Source organism: Aedes albopictus, chromosome 1 (assembly GCF_035046485.1).
Source record: "Aedes albopictus strain Foshan chromosome 1, AalbF5, whole genome shotgun sequence".
Taxonomy (NCBI): Eukaryota; Metazoa; Arthropoda; class Insecta; order Diptera; family Culicidae; genus Aedes; species Aedes albopictus.
Genome location: NC_085136.1, coordinates 235,248,278 through 235,266,426, shown reverse-complemented (window position 1 = coordinate 235,266,426; position 18,149 = coordinate 235,248,278). Strand labels below are relative to the sequence as shown.

Sequence of the window (18,149 nt, the reverse complement as noted above, 5' to 3'; positions counted from 1 at the left end):
TGGCCAGACTCATCGCCCAAGCAACACACATGGTTACAAAACAGCCACGGCAGCTAACCATGCGTGTTGCTTGGGCGACTTATGGAGTTCACCAGGCCCTGTTGAATATCCTTGTTGAGGTTATTCCGCCCGCTGGTGTAACCAATCAGCCTGCCGAGCTGTTCAGCGGCTCTTTCATCGCTTCTCTTGATGCAGTACAGCGCCCACGTGTGGTCAACCTCAATCATCTGCGTTTTCTCCGTCATGTTTCCTGGCTTATTCAGCTCCCACCCTAACCGCTCGTCGTAGTGATTTAACCTGGTGATCTCTCGCGAACAGATTAACCTTTGCTTCCTCTATTTCACTGCTAACGCTGCTTGCGTAGATAACTGGTGGTCTTAGAGAGACTGCGCTCTGAACCGGATCAACGCTAGTCATGAGTCTTCTTCTGAACTTGCGAAATCCCATAAGTTATAGGATGGAAGGCAGCGCCGACATGAGGCAACCACATTACAATCAGCACTTTGAAACGGTGGTGCAGCAATTCGTCCAACCCCCGTGATCGAGTATTACTCGACTGCCTTCTCTGATCACTCGCATCCCGAGAATATTGGTGGCCAGTGCGAAGCCCTTTATTCGGGACTTGATCATCAGCTTCTTCTTCAACCTTTCCACCGAACGCTGGCAGGGGTTGTTTGAAAACACCAACGTGTTGTTCACGTAGACGGCCACAATCAGGCCATACCACCATCAATTTTGAAGTATTTGCATGTATCTATACAGATAAAAATAATGATATTTACTCGTCATGTAAACTTAATTTTAGTCATGTAAACTTAGTGTTATGATGGTTTATATGATATATCATGTAAATTTGTGTTATATGTCATGTAAATACTCAGAGTCATGCTGAATTACATGCCATATAATGGAAGTTTACATGATATTTTATGACTTTTACATGATGTGTCATGTAAACTTCTGTGATATCCCACGCTCCAATCATGTGCATCATATGTCACAGAATTTTACACTCTTTTTTCGATCTGTGTAAGGAAGAACGCTCTAACTCAGTGTTCAACTTTTAAGTTCCGCATCCTCCCGTGCCCGTCTTGCTCCATACCATATAAAGCTTTCCGTAACCGACCATATAAACTTCCCTAAGAGAAGGCGGGTCAATGAACCCTTCTGGCTGTACCATACAAATGTCTTCCACACTAAGATCTCCTTGTAGGAACGCCGTCACCACATCTAGCTAATGCATCTGGAGGTTCATCTTAGCAGTCATTTACCCCAAATACCGAATGGCAGTGTACCGAACCACTGAAAAAACGTTACATTTTAGTCAACGCCTTTGACCTGGAGAAAGCCCTTGAAATTCAAACGGGATTCATACCGTTCCACAGTTCCGTCTATGTATGTCTTTACTTTTTAAACACACTTCCTGGGCCAAATTAGCTACTGGACTCTTCGCGTTGAATAATATGTAGATGAAGAAGTAGGCCTTGCCAAGTAGGCCTTGAAAAGCTGACAGGCGCCCTTGGAGAAAAGTTTTCACCTCATTCTACACCAAGCTCTCCTACTGTTCACATCTTACTATTAATAAACTGTTACTTGTTACTGTTCAAGTCGGTGTTATCTGTTTAGTCCATCCGCCTCAGTCCTTCCTATTACAATAGGTTATGGGCTCGTCAAAGGAAGGAATCCCGCAGCTGACCGGGCCGAATTACGAAAACTGGCGTTTCCGAGTCAAGCTACATTTGGATGCAGTGGAAGTTTCCTCGGTGCTAACGGGAGAAGCCCCAGCCCCAGCCTTGGCCCCAGCTGTAGGCGATGCGACCAGAGCGAAATGGGAGCAGACGGACAGGAAGGCCAAGTCGGTGCTGGTAGCATTCGTTGCGGATGAAATTCTTGAAGTTGTCCGGGAGAAGGAAACGGCGTCTGAAATGTGGAAGGCTCTGGAAGAAACCGTTGTGAAGCGGTCTGTTTCAAGCCAAACGTTGCTGAGGAAGCAGTTGGCCCGGTTGCGCAAGAAGGAGGGAACGTCCGTGCGAGTCCATTTCAACGTGTTCGATGACCTAGTCCGGCAACTCAAGTCCGCTGGAGCCAAGATGGAGGAAGGTGATTTGGTAGCCCAAATATTCCTCACTTTACCCGATAGTTACGATCCCCTGGTGACGGCACTCGAGAATCTGGCGGAGAAGGACCTGAAGCTGGAGACAGTCAAGCAGCGGCTGCTGGCTGAAGAAAGCAAGCGGGCAGACCGCCTGGATGACTCGGGTAAAGATATCGGAGCGGCGTTCGTAGGAGGTACTAAGAAGAACTCCTGGAAGAACCCAAAGAAGTTTGCTAGCAAGTGCCATCGGTGCGGAAAAACCGGGCATATGAAGAAAGACTGCCGTGTGAAGAAACCGGAAGGTAATGCAAACGCTGCTGTTGACAGTAAGGCGGTCGCGTTCATGGCAAACGGCGACGGTAAGAAGATCTAAGCTGGGAAGATCCGGTTTTGCGTTGACTCGGGGTGCAGCGATCACCTCGTGAACCATGTGAGTCATCTGAAGTCCATGCGAATGTTGAAGGATCCATTCGTTATCGATGTGGTCAAGAACGATATGACGCTGGTCGGAAAGTATGCCGGAGAAATAAAAGGTATGTCGAACAAAGGAATTGAATTCCATATTCAGAACGTTGTGCTCCTACCGGATTTGCGAGAAAACCTACTCTCGGTCAAGAAGCTCTCGCAGGCCGGAGTTGATGTTTTATTCACTGGTCGTGGAGGTCCTGATCGTGCGGAGTTCAGGAAGGACGGAAATCTGATTGGAGTGGCGTATCTTCGTGGCAACCTGTACCAGCTAGAATTGGACGTTGGATCGAAGGGTCAAGCCAATATCAGCGTGGCCGAAACGAGTAAGTTGTGGCATCGCCGCTTGGGACATGCAAGCCAACAAGCCATGAACACTCTCATGAAGCACGGAATGACCAACGGATTTGTTGAGAAGCTTGAAGGAATCGGATTCTGCGATACGTGTGTGATGGCAAAGCAATGTCGGGAACCGTTCGACGGCGTAAGGGAGCGTGGCACTCGTCCCCTGGAGCGAATTCATTCCGATGTGTGTGGCCCTAAGTGTGGCCCCATAGATCCGCCAGCCTGGGACGGATCGCGATATTTCGTATCGTTTATAGATGACTGGACACACTTTGCCGTAATCTACATGATCAAGCGCAAGTCAGAGGTATTTCGTTGTTTCAAGGAATATAAAGCTATGGCCACCACCCAGTGGCAGTCACGAATCAGCAAGCTCACAGTGGATCAATGTTGTGCATATTTTTCGACTGAACTACTACTACAAGAAGCGAGGCATTCAAGTTCAACCTACGGTGGTGTACTCCCCACAGCAAAACGGGGTTGCTGAACGATTCAATCGGACTTTGGTTGAGAAAGTCAGATCCATGCTAATAGATTCGAAGGTTCCGAAGAATATGTGGTCAGAAGCGGCCCTGACTGCGACGTATCTGCTGAATCGATGTCCTACGATAAGATTGGCAGGAAACGTAACTCCAGCCGAAAGATGAACTAGTGTGAAACCGGACCTCAGCAAGGTAAAGATTTTTGGATGTAAAGCAATGACGTGGATCCCGGCTCAGCAGCGGAAGAAGTTGGACCCCAAGAGTCGCCAGACGATAATGATTGGTTATCGTTATGCCCCGAATGGATACAGGCTTTGCGACAGAGCTGCAAGAAAACTTGTGATTGCAAGACGCGTCAAATTCAATGTAGAATGTTTTCCGTATGATGAGAAACCTGATGAAGCTAGCCAAGTTCCCTTGGTTATCCCTGTCCTGTGTCAGCCAGAGGGGGAAGCGTGAGATCCAATTTAAGAAGATCCTTGTGAAATAGCTGGCGACAACCCTGGTAACGAATCCGATGATGAAGCTATTTTCGAAGAGTTTGTAGAGGAAGAAAACCCTGGGGCGCTCTCTTCGCAACATAGAAGTGCGACTGTCCAGAGTCAACCACTAGGCGCAGCGAACGGGAGCGCAGGCTCCCAGATCCACCTCAATGCTACAATGAGATCGAGAACCGTGACGACCTGGACCACTGGTATGGCGGCTAGTGAGATGTCCTGCTGGAGTGAAACCGTTACAACCAAAGTGGGTATTCTGCCGTAAAGAAGATGCTGATGGAAACCATGTGAGGCACAAGGCTAGACTAGTCGTAAAAGGATTCCTCCAGAAGCCCGGGCTCGATTATCATGAAACGTATGCCCCGGTAGCCAAGCTGACGACGATGCGAGTGGCTTTAGCTGTTGCGTTGCAGAGAGGACTAATCGTACACCAGATGGATGTGAAGACGGCTTTTCTGCACGGCGATCTTCAAGAGGACATTTATATGGCAGTACCTGACGGTGTCAAAGCGGATCCTGGAACAGTGTGCAAGCTACAGAAGTCGCTATACGGGTTGAAGCAGGCTCCCAAGTGCTGGAACGAGAAGCTGAACCAAATCCTGTTGAACGTGCTGTTGAAGCTCGGATTCAAAAGATCACAGCATGACTAATGCTTGTATACCCGCGTCGACAAGAGGGGGAATGATGATGTCTACATAGTGATATACGTCGACGATTTGCTGATCATGAGAGCACGAATCAAAACGATTGAAGCTGTGAAGAAAAAGTTGTCCCAGTTTTTCAAGATGACGGATTGCGACATGGTCCAACACTTCCTTGGAATGAAAATCGTCTATGACCAGGAGTCGGGCAAGATGAACTTTTCGCAAGAAGCAAGTATAGACAAGGTTCTGAAGAAGTTTCAAATGCAAGATTGCAATCCAACAAGAACGCCGATGGAGAAAGGGCTTCAGCTTGTCCGCAGTAAAGGAGAAGCCATAGAAGAGCCGTACCGGGAAGTCTTAGGCAGTTTAATGTACATTATGATGTCAACTCGGCCGGACATTTGTTTCTCTCTTGGATATTTGGGACGATACCAGCAGCACCCTGAGCAAACCCACTGGACGGCGTTGAAGCGAGTGGTGCGGTACATGAAAGGCACCAAGGGAACGTTTTTGAAGTACCAACGGAACAAGGATACCGAGCCATTGGTTGGATTTGCCGATGCGGACTAGGCTACTGATACCTCGGATCGAAAGTCGGTGAGTGGATTCTTGTTTCAAGTCTACGGGAACACGGTATCGTGGTCAAGCAAGAAGCAGACGTCAGTGGTTACCTCATCCAGTGAAGCTGAATACATAGCCTTGAGCGCGGGCGTAGCAGATGCGATTGGCTATCCGGACTCTTGGCGTGAAGATTGCGAAACCTATGACGATCTATGAGGACAACCGTGGCTGCATCGGGATGGCCCAAAATCTGGATTGCAAACGGGTCAAACATATCGATAACAAGCATCACTTTATCCGTGACCACATCGCATCTGGACGCATATTGGTGGAACCCATTCGAACCGATGATCAGTTGGCAGACTTGCCAATGACGTCATCCCACGCTCCTTTTAGGGTTTTCGCCTTTTGTTTCAGCCCGTAAATACTCCGGTCGATGGCGCAGGTAGTTGCCAGAGTTTGTTCTGACATTTTGCTTGGTTAAGGATCTCTTGCATTACGCGTCTTCACGGCATGAAAGGTTTGTTCCTTTATGATGACAGTCTTGGTGGAAAAGCCAAAGAGTTGTATTTTTCGGATCCACGAAGTGCTTCCCCTATCTGCAACGAAATGATGCCTCTGTTACGAACGCGAAGCGTGAAGTACATTTGAATCCACACAATTCGGTACGAATTCCTTTCCAACCATTTCCTACAACTAACCAAGCGAGCCGCATCATAAAACCCCAATTAAATTCGAACAATCATGACCTACCACAATATAATAGGGCCCGCGATTATAAACGTAGAGCAGAGCGGCAATGTTTATCAGCATAACGAAGCAAAAGCTATGCGGCTGAGGGACTCGACTGACTTTGAGCAGCATGATAAAATAAACAATCTGAAGCGACACCCGATGGAAACCATACCAATAGCCTAGCAGATCGGTAGCATTCTAAATGTAATCAAAATTAATCATTGAACTTGATCTTGAAAATTAGGCCAGCTGAGCATCGGGATCGTGCAAAATATGAATGGTAGATCTAATTCTGTACAAATACAATCAAATCATGTAGCTAGAGAGATTGCTCAAATTCAGGAAAATTCTCTCTTCGGAGAAGAAAATATTTCTCCTGTGAAAACACGAAAAACCATGTACCCGCGAAAGATCATTCTAGAAATCTGGCCGCTCATATATTCATGTTAAAACACGTACTGAAAGTGTAAATGTGTAGATCGTAACGAGAGCCGCTATTTCATCATCCTTTCAGGAAAGATCATGTGTAATTTTTGGTAGGTCCTGCGGCTATAAAAGAGGAAGCTCAATAAAGACGTCAGTCAGTTTTGTTTTTGGACTCCACACTGGATACCTCCCGGATAAGTATTTTGCTACTCAAATTCCTTTGATCCTGAACTTGCACTTGCGAAGCTTAAATTATTCTGATCACTTGATTGGATAATTCAATCCTTCTAAAGTGTTGATATTTAGAATCGTGGAAGTCTAAGTCATTGGATCGGTCAAACTTTTTCTCACTCTGGTAAGCCAAGGTTCCGAATGCGAGAAACGTTGGCATGAGTCTAGAAAAGGCCAGTTTGATTTTGATCCAAGTGTAGAGGCACTTATTTCTCACTCTGGTAAGCCAAGGTTCCGAATGCGAGTAACGTTGGCATGAGTCTAGAAAGGCCTAAGTGCTCTACACACGATTTTAGACGAGTCCCAAATCATTGAATCTATCGAACTTTTTCTCACTCTGGTAAGCCAAGGTTCCGAATGCGAGAAACGTTGGCATGAGTCTAGAAAAGGCCAGTTCGATTTAGATTCAAGTGTGAAGGCATTTATTTCTCACTCTGGTACGCCAAGGTTCCGAATGCGAGTAACGTTGGCATGAGTCTAGAAAGGCCTAAATCCTATCACACACGATTTGGACGTTCGATTTTAACTATTCTCCTTCTTGAATCTCCTACCCTGAGTGAGTAGTATCGGTGTTCGAAAGTAACGCGTTCCGTCTAGTCTGTTGGTTGGCACGCACGGACTGTAATACCGTATCCCTTCGCAACGGTACCGTGAAACGATTGTGGGTTTCGTCATCCTGATCATCGTCGATTCATCATCGCGATAGCTGTGGACAAGAGTGCTGCTGGATTCAGTAAGTATTTGGTCTAGTCCCACCGCAAGAGGAACACCACACCCCGATCGTGCTGCCAATTGGAAGATTGCGCCCCGGTGCCAACGCCAACAATTTTGGTGGCTCCAGAGAGGAGGAGCTACTGCCACCAACATTTTGGTGGCCTGCCTGAGAGGAAGGAAAATCGAACTCCAGGAGCGCGCTGAACAGTGGAAATCGACACCGAGTCTAGTGTGAAACAGTGAAGAATATTGAACACTGAATATCATCAAACCGTCGTGAACCTTGTCGTGAACAGTGACAAGTACTGAAGAAAAAGAGTACTTATGGATTATGTTTGCTGAAAAATAGTGCCGGAAAGTGAATTTGAATCCACAATAAAATTGTGGAAGACTGTCAACGTTAAGCATAGTGAATTAACTGATTGCAAAGTGGGTAGAAGTCAATGCCAACGAATAGTGTTTTTTCGAGTTGTAACGTGGTTTACTGTCGCCAAGAGTGCAGTCTGAGTGTTGTGCATAGTCACAAGTTATACGGTTACAATTCTATAGGATCCGAACTGTGAACTGACATTCACAAACTGGTCTAGTCGTGCCATAGTGACTAGCGCCCTTTTCGGGAAGGCAAATTAAAGTGAACTGAATAATCACTGAAAACGAATAATCAAGAATAGTGTTTTTTCGAGTTGTAACGTGGTTTACTGTCGCCAAGAGTGCAGTCTGAGTGTTATGCATAGTCACAAATTATACGGTTACAATTCTATCGGATCCAAACTGTGAACTGACATTCACGGATAGTGGCAAATAAGCCTATACAGGCAAGGAAACTCGCGGTACAAGTGACACAAGTGTGCAAGGAACAAGGAGAACCCAATTCACGATAACCAAGTGAAAAGGAATACGAATACCCAGCAATCCAGAACAAAGAAGAAAAATAAATCACGATTGTTTTTATGTGACTGACCTGAAAAGGTCTAGTTGGTCTAGTCGTGCCACAGTGACTAGCGCCCTTTTTTTGGGAAGGCATCATTGAACTCAACGATATCGTGAAGAATATAAGTGAACAGACATTCACAAATCGGTCTAGTCGTGCCATAGTGACTAGCGCCCTTTTTGGGAAGGCAATTAGAAGTGAACTGACATTCACAAGTAGAAATTTGGTCTAGTCGTGCCATAGTGACTAGCTCCCTTCGGGAAAGGCAACATTGAACTCAACGATATCCTGAAGAATATAAGTGAATTTACATTCACAGATTGGTCTAGTCGTGCCATAGTGACTAGCGCCCTTTTAGGGAAGGCAATATTGAACTGAACAGTCGTGAAAAATTAGTGAAAGTGAACTGACATTCACAAGGTTTTGGTGGTACGAGATACAGCACTGTGCAGACAGTCTTGGACGGCGACTTTTATGCAACGAGGTTTGAGTGAACTCAAGGAAATCCCGAAGCTAACCTGGGAATCAGCAAACATGTCTACAAGGTTCATATTGAACAAGAACGGACATTGCCGTCTTTGTAATGAGGATGATACAGTGTGTGATATGGTATGTTGCGATGAGTGTGACCGCTGGTTTCACTTAACGTGTGCAAAGCTGGATCATAAACCGACTAAACAAGAAAAGTTTTTATGCGTAAAATGCACACAATTGGAAATTGAACGCAATGACCTGCTCGACAAGCTACAAAAACAAAATCTGTCAGAGCATATAAATCAATCGATAAGTAATGCGTTAGCAAGAAACAATGATGCAACACCATATTTCAAAAGACAAGGCCTAATTAAACTTCCAGCCTTCAATGGAGCTCCACGTGATTGGCCAAAATTTAAAAATATTTATGATGATACTACAATAGAAGGAGCATTCACTAATTTGGAGAATTTAAACCGGTTGGAACAAGCGTTGAGTGGATCTGCAGCAAAATGCGTTGCAAATTTGATGATAAGCGCAGCGAATGTCCCGCAAATCATTAAACGACTTGAAGAAACTTTCGGAAGACCTGAAACTGTTTATAAGCAGCTGTTAAGCGACTTGATGAAAGTACTTCACCAAATACGAGTAAACCCTGTTGAGTTATCGGACGCTCTGGACAATCTTGTAACAAACATGGAATCGTTGAAGAAAATAGACTTTTTACGTGACCATCGCCTAATTGAAGATATCACGAAAAAGTTACCATTTAATTTGCAAATTAGTTGGACAGAAGTGGTGCAGCCACACTGATTGATCTGAGCAAGTGGTTGAAACCACATGCATCGACACTTCGATTATTGTTACCCACATCTGGAACATCTAGAAATGTAATGCCAGCGACACATCCTGCAAAATCTAGAATACATGTTCACACTAAATCCAACGATTTGTGCAACATTTGCAATTTAAATCATAAAACTCAGCAATGCAACAAATTAAAAGCTGCAAACGTTAATCAACGTAAGGAAATATTATCGCAAAACCAACTCTGTTTCTCTTGTCTTGGAAAAGGCCATTACTTAAGGTTTTGCCCCAAAAAGACGGAATGTAAATTGAATGGATGTAAAAGCAAGCATCATCGATTATTACATCAACCTAAGCAACAACAATACAAATCGGAGAGGAATAATCATCATGGATATAAAAAGGATGTGTACTTTCAAATAATACCTGTAAAACTGAGCAACAAGGACAAAGTCATCAATACATTTGCATTTCTGGATCCGGGATCATCACTTAGCTTGATCGACGAAGCCATCGCAGATCAGTTGGGGCTTGATGGAAAATCTGATCCATTATGCCTCACTTGGACGCAAAATTTATCAAAAGAAACTCCGAGTAAACGAGTTAACATCCAAATACAAGGGAAAGGCAAGCAGTACGTCATGAAAGGTGTTAGAACAATTCCGGATTTACAATTGCCAAAGCAATCACTGAAGATCAAGCACATCAAAAAACGTTTCGAGTATTTGGCAGACTTGGATATCGACGGATATCATGATGCAAAACCAACTATATTAATTGGGCTGGAGCATCCCCACCTCCTGATGACAACTGACAGAAGACACGCTGATGAAAACTCTCCTATGGCAGTAAGAACCAAACTCGGTTGGCTGATTTTTGGTAAGATCTGTAGGGAAGATGATTATTTTTCAATGTCAATTAAAGAAGAAAAGGAAGCAGAAAATCTCTCCAAAATGTTAGAAGATTTTTGTTCGTTAGAAAATTTTGGAGTTAAAATCATTGAGGAGCTCCCTAAATCAAAAGATGACGAAAGGACAGAGAAAATTCTTAATCAAACTCTCAATTATAAGGATGGACATTATGAACTAGGTCTTTTGTGGAAGAATGATAAATCTAGTTTTCCTCCAAGCTATAACAATGCCCTGAACAGACTAAAATCACTAGAAAGGTCTCTAATGAAGAACCCAGAATTAAAAGATTGGGCAAATGAAAAATTTAGAGATTTCTTGGAGAAAGGTTACGCTAGACAGCTTTCACCTGCAGAGCTGATGAGTGAGAATCCCAGAATATTTTATTTGCCTCATTTCATTGTCATTAACAAGAATAAGGTTCCGCCAAAGCCACGAGTTGTATTCGATGCAGCGGCAGAAGTCCAAGGAATATCATTTAATTCCGAACTAATGACTGGTCCTGATAATTTGATGGGACTTTTTGGAGTTCTCTTGAGATTTAGAGAACACAGTATTGCAGTATCTGGAGATATTATGGAAATGTTTCAGCAAATTAAAATTATAAAGGAAGATCAGTATGCTCAACGATATCTCTGGCGTAATTGTAACCCAGATGCACAACCGAATATTTATGTCATGGAATCCATGATATTTGGCTCAACTTGTTCACCCGCTTGTGCCCAAGCAGTAAAAAATTATAATGCTAAATTATTTGAAAATCAATTTCCAGTTGCATCTACTGCAATTGTCAACCAACATTATGTGGATGATTATCTAGACAGTTTTTCAAGCATGGAAGAAGCAATTAAAACGGTTAATGAAATAATAAAAATTCATCAGTATGGTGGATTCTTTATAAGAAATTTTATTTCAAATAAAAATAAATTGATTAATCACATTCCAAAAGAAAGAGTTCAGATAGTAGAAACGAAACAATTTGAACATAAAGATTCAATTACCGAAAAGGTACTCGGAGTGTTTTGGAATATTAAAAGAGACTCTTTGCAATATCGAGTCAAATTTGATAAACTGGGTGAAAACATATTAAGAAAAGATCAAATGCCAACAAAACGCGAAGTGCTTTCGTTTGTAATGAGCATCTATGATCCACTAGGGCTCATATCAAATTTTATTATTCATGGAAAAATTTTACTTCAGAGATTACATAAAGAAACTTCTGACTGGGATACTCCTATCTCTGAGAGAGCATTTAATCAGTGGAAATTGTGGCTACAAATGATGAATCAAGTTTCGAAAATTGAAATTCCCAGGTGTGTTACACACCCATCAGCAGAGTATTACGAATTACACACATTCGTTGATGCTTCAGAAGATGCATTTGCAGCCGTAGTTTATTTGAGAAATAAAACTAATAATGGAGCAATGGTTACGTTGATAGCAGCAAAATCTCGAGTTGCTCCATTAAAGAAAATTTCAATACCTCGTCTAGAACTACAAGGTGCCGTACTTGGTACTCGTTTAATGAACACAGTTAAAAAAGAGTTGCGCTTGAATATATCAAGAATCATAATGTGGACAGATAGTCAAACTGTACTAGCGTGGATCAATAGTGAGCATAGAAAATATAAACAGTTTGTAGCTTATCGCGTTGCTGAAATTTTAGAAACAACATACATGGATCAATGGCGATATGTTCCCTCAAATCAAAATCCTGCTGATGAAGGAACCAAGATTGTTAAGAAAAACCCAAAGTGGTTTTCTGGTCCATCATTTCTGAGTGATAATGAAAGAAATTGGCCATCCAGAAATAAAATTGGACAAACAGTTGAAGAAATCAGAAATTATGTTTCTTTGCACAATAAGTTAGAGAAATATTCTTTCATCAAAGACGATCATTTTTCTGACTTTTGGAAATTGAAAAGACATGTTAACATATTCAAACAATTCGTTAAATGGATTGTCAATAAAGGAAAACCATTGCATAAACTCTGCTATGAGGATATGGTTGAAGCAGAAAATATTTTATTTAAAAAGGCTCAGTGGGAATGTTTTAACGATGAAGTCGTGTCTCTTACAAATAGTAATGGAATAGATAAATCAAGTAGACTTCGTGAGCTCAATCCATTTTTGGATCAAAATGGAGTTCTTAGAGCTAAGGGTCGTTTGGAAAAGGCAGTATGTCTGTCTAGAAACGCTAGAACTCCAATCATACTCCCATATGAACATTATATATCTTTTCTGGTAGTCAAAACGTATCACGAAAAATATTTCCACTATAACGACAATGCAGTTATTGCTGCCATCCAACAAAAATATTGGATCCTCAAGTGTAGATCATTATTGAAAAAAGTTAAGAAGTATTGTCAGAAATGCATACTTAATAAAGCAAAACCATCTCCTCCCATGATGTCCACCTTACCGGACTTCAGGACTCAACCATTCATTTATCCTTTTACAAACACAGGAGTGGATTATTTTGGTCCACTGGAAGTAATGATTCGAAGATCAGTTGAAAAAAGATGGGGTGTAATATTTACATGCATGTCTAGCAGAGCAGTCCATATTGAACTTGCAGAGAAACTTGATACTGATTCATTTTTTGTTTGTCTCCGTAATTTTCAAAATCGCAGAGGCAAGATTAAACACCTTTTTAGTGACAACGGAACAAACTTTGTTGGAGCAGCTAGAATTATTAAAACGTTAATTGACGAAATCAATGAAAAAATGGATAATGGGGAAGCTGCAAAATTGGATTTAAAATGGACATTCAATCCTCCAGCTGCCCCACATTTTGGAGGTGCATGGGAAAGGTTAATCAGAATTATCAAGCAATCCCTCAATGTTATGCTGCAAGCTAACAATGGTAAGATACCAAAAGTGGAGGAATTAAGAGCTGCCTTGATTCAAGCTGAATTTATTTTAAATTCGCGTCCCCTAACCCACATACCAGTCGATAATATTGAAGATGAAGTTTTGACACCATTTCATATTTTAATAGGAAGAGCAGGAGAGTATGTCCCTCCTTACGATACGCTTGATTGGAGTTTGAATCAGAAGCAATGCTCAAGTGTAATGGAATATGGGAAATATTTTTGGAACCGTTTCAAAAAGGAATATATTCCTACATTAATTAAAAGAAACAAGTGGAATAATAAAGTCGATCCTATAAAAATTGACGACCTTGTGTTGATTGTCGATGAAAAAATGCCACCTGGATCTTGGTTAAAAGGTAGAGTTATTCAAGTTAATACTGCTGACGATGGTCAGGTTAGATCAGCATTGATACAAACGAAAAAGGGAGTTTATTCTCGTCCAACTACAAAAATCGCTGTAGTGGACGTGAATGGGATGAACATAGAACCGATTAATGAAAAATCAACCAACTCCAATTTAAGAACAAAAGAAACAAAGAAAAACAATAGTGTTTTATTAATTTCATGTGAAGAAAACAAAGAAGACAATCAAAGCACTATGAAAAAGAACAACGCAATGCTGGGAAAACGTAAAGGAAATCAGAATATGAAGCACTTGGCAAAAAGAGCTAAAAGCGATATGGACAACAAACATGAAACAAGAGAAAAGTTGCATACCAAATCAGAAATCAAGCAAAGAGCTTGGTTATCATTGGTTGTAATATTGTCTTTTATTGCATTAATAGCTGGATTTGAATCTAAAGGCTTAATTGCTTATGATTGTGCCAATCCCGAGGTGAATATGACAAGCTATTCTCTTCTTGATGTCGAATCATGCGTTCCACATATGAATAATTTATCTTCATCTCAAGTATCAATTCAAGTATTACAACGAAATGTCAGAACAACAACAAGGGTATTTCAATGTAAAGTTATAATTAAAAGATCTATTAAACATTGTGGAGCATTCTCACATGTATCGGAATATCAATATGGATACTCTTATATAGTGAAAGAATTTAACTCAGAAGAATGCAGAAAGGTGCACGCATTGGGGACCGTTGCACTTACACATGACAGATTGATACATGAATTGAAATTAAATACCACAACTCATGGAGAGACACTTATTATAGGAAGTTTATCAGGAAGTAAGTGTTACGGTGGGACTTATAGTACACCCTTCTATACATGGACAAATGCATTGGTATTTTATGAGTACGAAATTTCTTTGTTTGACTACATAGCTCATGTAGACATAGAAAATGACCAAATTTCATTGAGGAAGGGTCTGTATTGTCCCTATTCACTCGGACGTTGTTTGGACTCTGAAGAAGGATATTTAACATGGGACATGAATTTGAATAAGTCATGTGAGGATACTGAATTCGAAGTTATCTATGAAGGGTTGGTTAACAAAACAATGAATTCAGAACCAGCAGTTCATCTTTCTACAGCAGTAATATACAGCACCATTTCCGAGTCACAAATATTTTCAATAAAAACCCGGAAGTTAACGAGGATTTGTGGGTACTCAGGATTTACAACTGATCATCCTCGTATTCTCATTATTGAAAACAGTAATTTTAAATCACCGTTCTCTAAAAAGGTAGAGTCAGGAAAAAATTTAGACCTATTCACATATTTCAACTCGAAAATAACTATAGTGGAACACTACATTGGACAAAATTTGAATGATATTTACAACATGGTAATGACTGAAATGTGTAAGTTGGACCGAACTATAATGGAAACCAAACTAACCCTCGCACGATTGAATCCGAACGAATTCGTTTCAAGTATTATGAAAGGAAACGGCTATACGGCAGTCGTGGCAGGAGAAGTTCTTCATGTTTTGGAATGTAAGCCAGTGTATGTTTCTCCCAAAGCGTCAGAAAGATGTTATCAAGAGTTACCAGTGAACTATAATAATATAACCATGTATTTGGCCCCAGTAACACGTATATTACAAACAAGAGGCACAGAAATAGATTGTACTCCCCTGTTGCCTGTTAAGTTTAAATTTGGGTCTCGGTGGTACACAACTGATGGGAGATTGAGAGAAAGCACAAGCCCAAACAAATTATCAACTAACATTGTCACAAGCTGGAACTATACACCGCTACCAAACTTGATGGAAAGTGGAGTATATGATTCTGATAATTTGGTTAAAATGAGAAACATGATATATGAGCAAGGGGAAAAACGTGCGGCCTCCGCAGTTGTGTACAAAATAATGGCTGGACAGCATCCAAACAGACAAGGATTTCAATTTGAAGCTATGATTTCCGAAAAGGTATTGGATAATGTATTCAGCAAATATTGGAAGAAGTTAATATCTTGGACTACTTGGCTGGGCAATCTAACATCTACTGCTATTGGTTTATACCTAATAGTGCGTATTATTAAATTCTTCGTCGATACACTTATTCATGGAAGAATTTTATATGACATATATGGATTTAGTTGGAAGTTAATTGCATCATGCTGGGATTCACTCACTAGTCTTCTATCTCACAAGAAATTTATGGAAGAAACCAAAAAATTCACCAAGGAAAACGATAGAACAAAAGACCTGGAATCAGTCAAAGAGAAAAGCGACACTAAACTAAATGAAAATGTAGAAGAGCCATACAGAGCCAGTATGTATCCAACAATTAATAAGATATAGTTGTTCAAGATAAGAAGATCAATAATAGTAATAAGAAAAATAATTACTATACTTTATCATAATCAACATTGTAAAGGAAATGTTTGGAAGATCACTTCGCTTATCGAAAGATACTAGGTAAATCTCCCCGGTAGATTTACGAGGGCCGGAATGTTACGAACGCGAAGCGTGAAGTACATTTGAATCCACACAATTCGGTACGAATTCCTTTCCAACCATTTCCTACAACTAACCAAGCGAGCCGCATCATAAAACCCCAATTAAATTCGAACAATCATGACCTACCACAATATAATAGGGCCCGCGATTATAAACGTAGAGCAGAGCGGCAATGTTTATCAGCATAACGAAGCAAAAGCTATGCGGCTGAGGGACTCGACTGACTTTGAGCAGCATGATAAAATAAACAATCTGAAGCGACACCCGATGGAAACCATACCAATAGCCTAGCAGATCGGTAGCATTCTAAATGTAATCAAAATTAATCATTGAACTTGATCTTGAAAATTAGGCCAGCTGAGCATCGGGATCGTGCAAAATATGAATGGTAGATCTAATTCTGTACAAATACAATCAAATCATGTAGCTAGAGAGATTGCTCAAATTCAGGAAAATTCTCTCTTCGGAGAAGAAAATATTTCTCCTGTGAAAACACGAAAAACCATGTACCCGCGAAAGATCATTCTAGAAATCTGGCCGCTCATATATTCATGTTAAAACACGTACTGAAAGTGTAAATGTGTAGATCGTAACGAGAGCCGCTATTTCATCATCCTTTCAGGAAAGATCATGTGTAATTTTTGGTAGGTCCTGCGGCTATAAAAGAGGAAGCTCAATAAAGACGTCAGTCAGTTTTGTTTTTGGACTCCACACTGGATACCTCCCGGATAAGTATTTTGCTACTCAAATTCCTTTGATCCTGAACTTGCACTTGCGAAGCTTAAATTATTCTGATCACTTGATTGGATAATTCAATCCTTCTAAAGTGTTGATATTTAGAATCGTGGAAGTCTAAGTCATTGGATCGGTCAAACTTTTTCTCACTCTGGTAAGCCAAGGTTCCGAATGCGAGAAACGTTGGCATGAGTCTAGAAAAGGCCAGTTTGATTTTGATCCAAGTGTAGAGGCACTTATTTCTCACTCTGGTAAGCCAAGGTTCCGAATGCGAGTAACGTTGGCATGAGTCTAGAAAGGCCTAAGTGCTCTACACACGATTTTAGACGAGTCCCAAATCATTGAATCTATCGAACTTTTTCTCACTCTGGTAAGCCAAGGTTCCGAATGCGAGAAACGTTGGCATGAGTCTAGAAAAGGCCAGTTCGATTTAGATTCAAGTGTGAAGGCATTTATTTCTCACTCTGGTACGCCAAGGTTCCGAATGCGAGTAACGTTGGCATGAGTCTAGAAAGGCCTAAATCCTATCACACACGATTTGGACGTTCGATTTTAACTATTCTCCTTCTTGAATCTCCTACCCTGAGTGAGTAGTATCGGTGTTCGAAAGTAACGCGTTCCGTCTAGTCTGTTGGTTGGCACGCACGGACTGTAATACCGTATCCCTTCGCAACGGTACCGTGAAACGATTGTGGGTTTCGTCATCCTGATCATCGTCGATTCATCATCGCGATAGCTGTGGACAAGAGTGCTGCTGGATTCAGTAAGTATTTGGTCTAGTCCCACCGCAAGAGGAACACCACACCCCGATCGTGCTGCCAATTGGAAGATTGCGCCATCGCCGGTGCCATCGCCAACAGCCTCCGAAAGGTCTTGCGCCACCAGCTTCTACATCTGTATGGCGAAACTCAACGTTTTGAGCATTCAGGTTCAGCAGCTTGATTGGACATTATTATTCCAGAACTTTTTTGAAAAGAATCTTCATGGTACCATTCCTTTCTTCCTTCTAACAAACACTGTTACAGTAAAAACTGCTCTGGGCCCATAACCTGATAAAGTAAGTCTTACTCAGGCAAGGTTCAATAATACAGACAAATAATGTCTGTATTTCACAGACACAGTAGTGAGTGGTACCTTGAGTAATACGTAACAGTGAAACAACGTTCGGCGTTTGGTTCACAACAAACGCCTGTTGTGTTGCTGAGATAAAAACATCGGTAAAAACGAAGAAGTTGGTGTTCCGTACAGGTACAATCTAAAAATCAAGCGGCCTATGTCCAGGTCGATAGGCTTTAAGCCAGAGCAACTGCAAGCTGTTTTTCAGCACAGCTTTAAACAAATATTTTCAGTTGAT

At 41.4% G+C, this 18,149-nt stretch overlaps 1 protein-coding gene across 2 annotated transcripts; it reads left to right on the top strand.

The window, feature by feature from the left end:
* Positions 1-760: 760 nt before the first annotated feature.
* Positions 761-16,562, top strand: LOC134285524 (uncharacterized). 2 transcript variants are annotated; one of them, XM_062846455.1, is made up of 2 exons: positions 761-6,615; positions 6,929-16,562. In XM_062846455.1, exon 2 carries the CDS (start codon positions 9,494-9,496, stop codon positions 15,899-15,901), a length of 6,408 nt encoding a protein of 2,135 aa, XP_062702439.1. In that variant the 5' UTR covers positions 761-6,615; positions 6,929-9,493; the 3' UTR covers positions 15,902-16,562. The 2 variants fall into 2 exon arrangements, with proteins under 2 accessions (XP_062702439.1, XP_062702438.1); XM_062846454.1 differs by having other exon boundaries at positions 6,713-16,562.
* Positions 16,563-18,149: the final 1,587 nt, after the last annotated feature.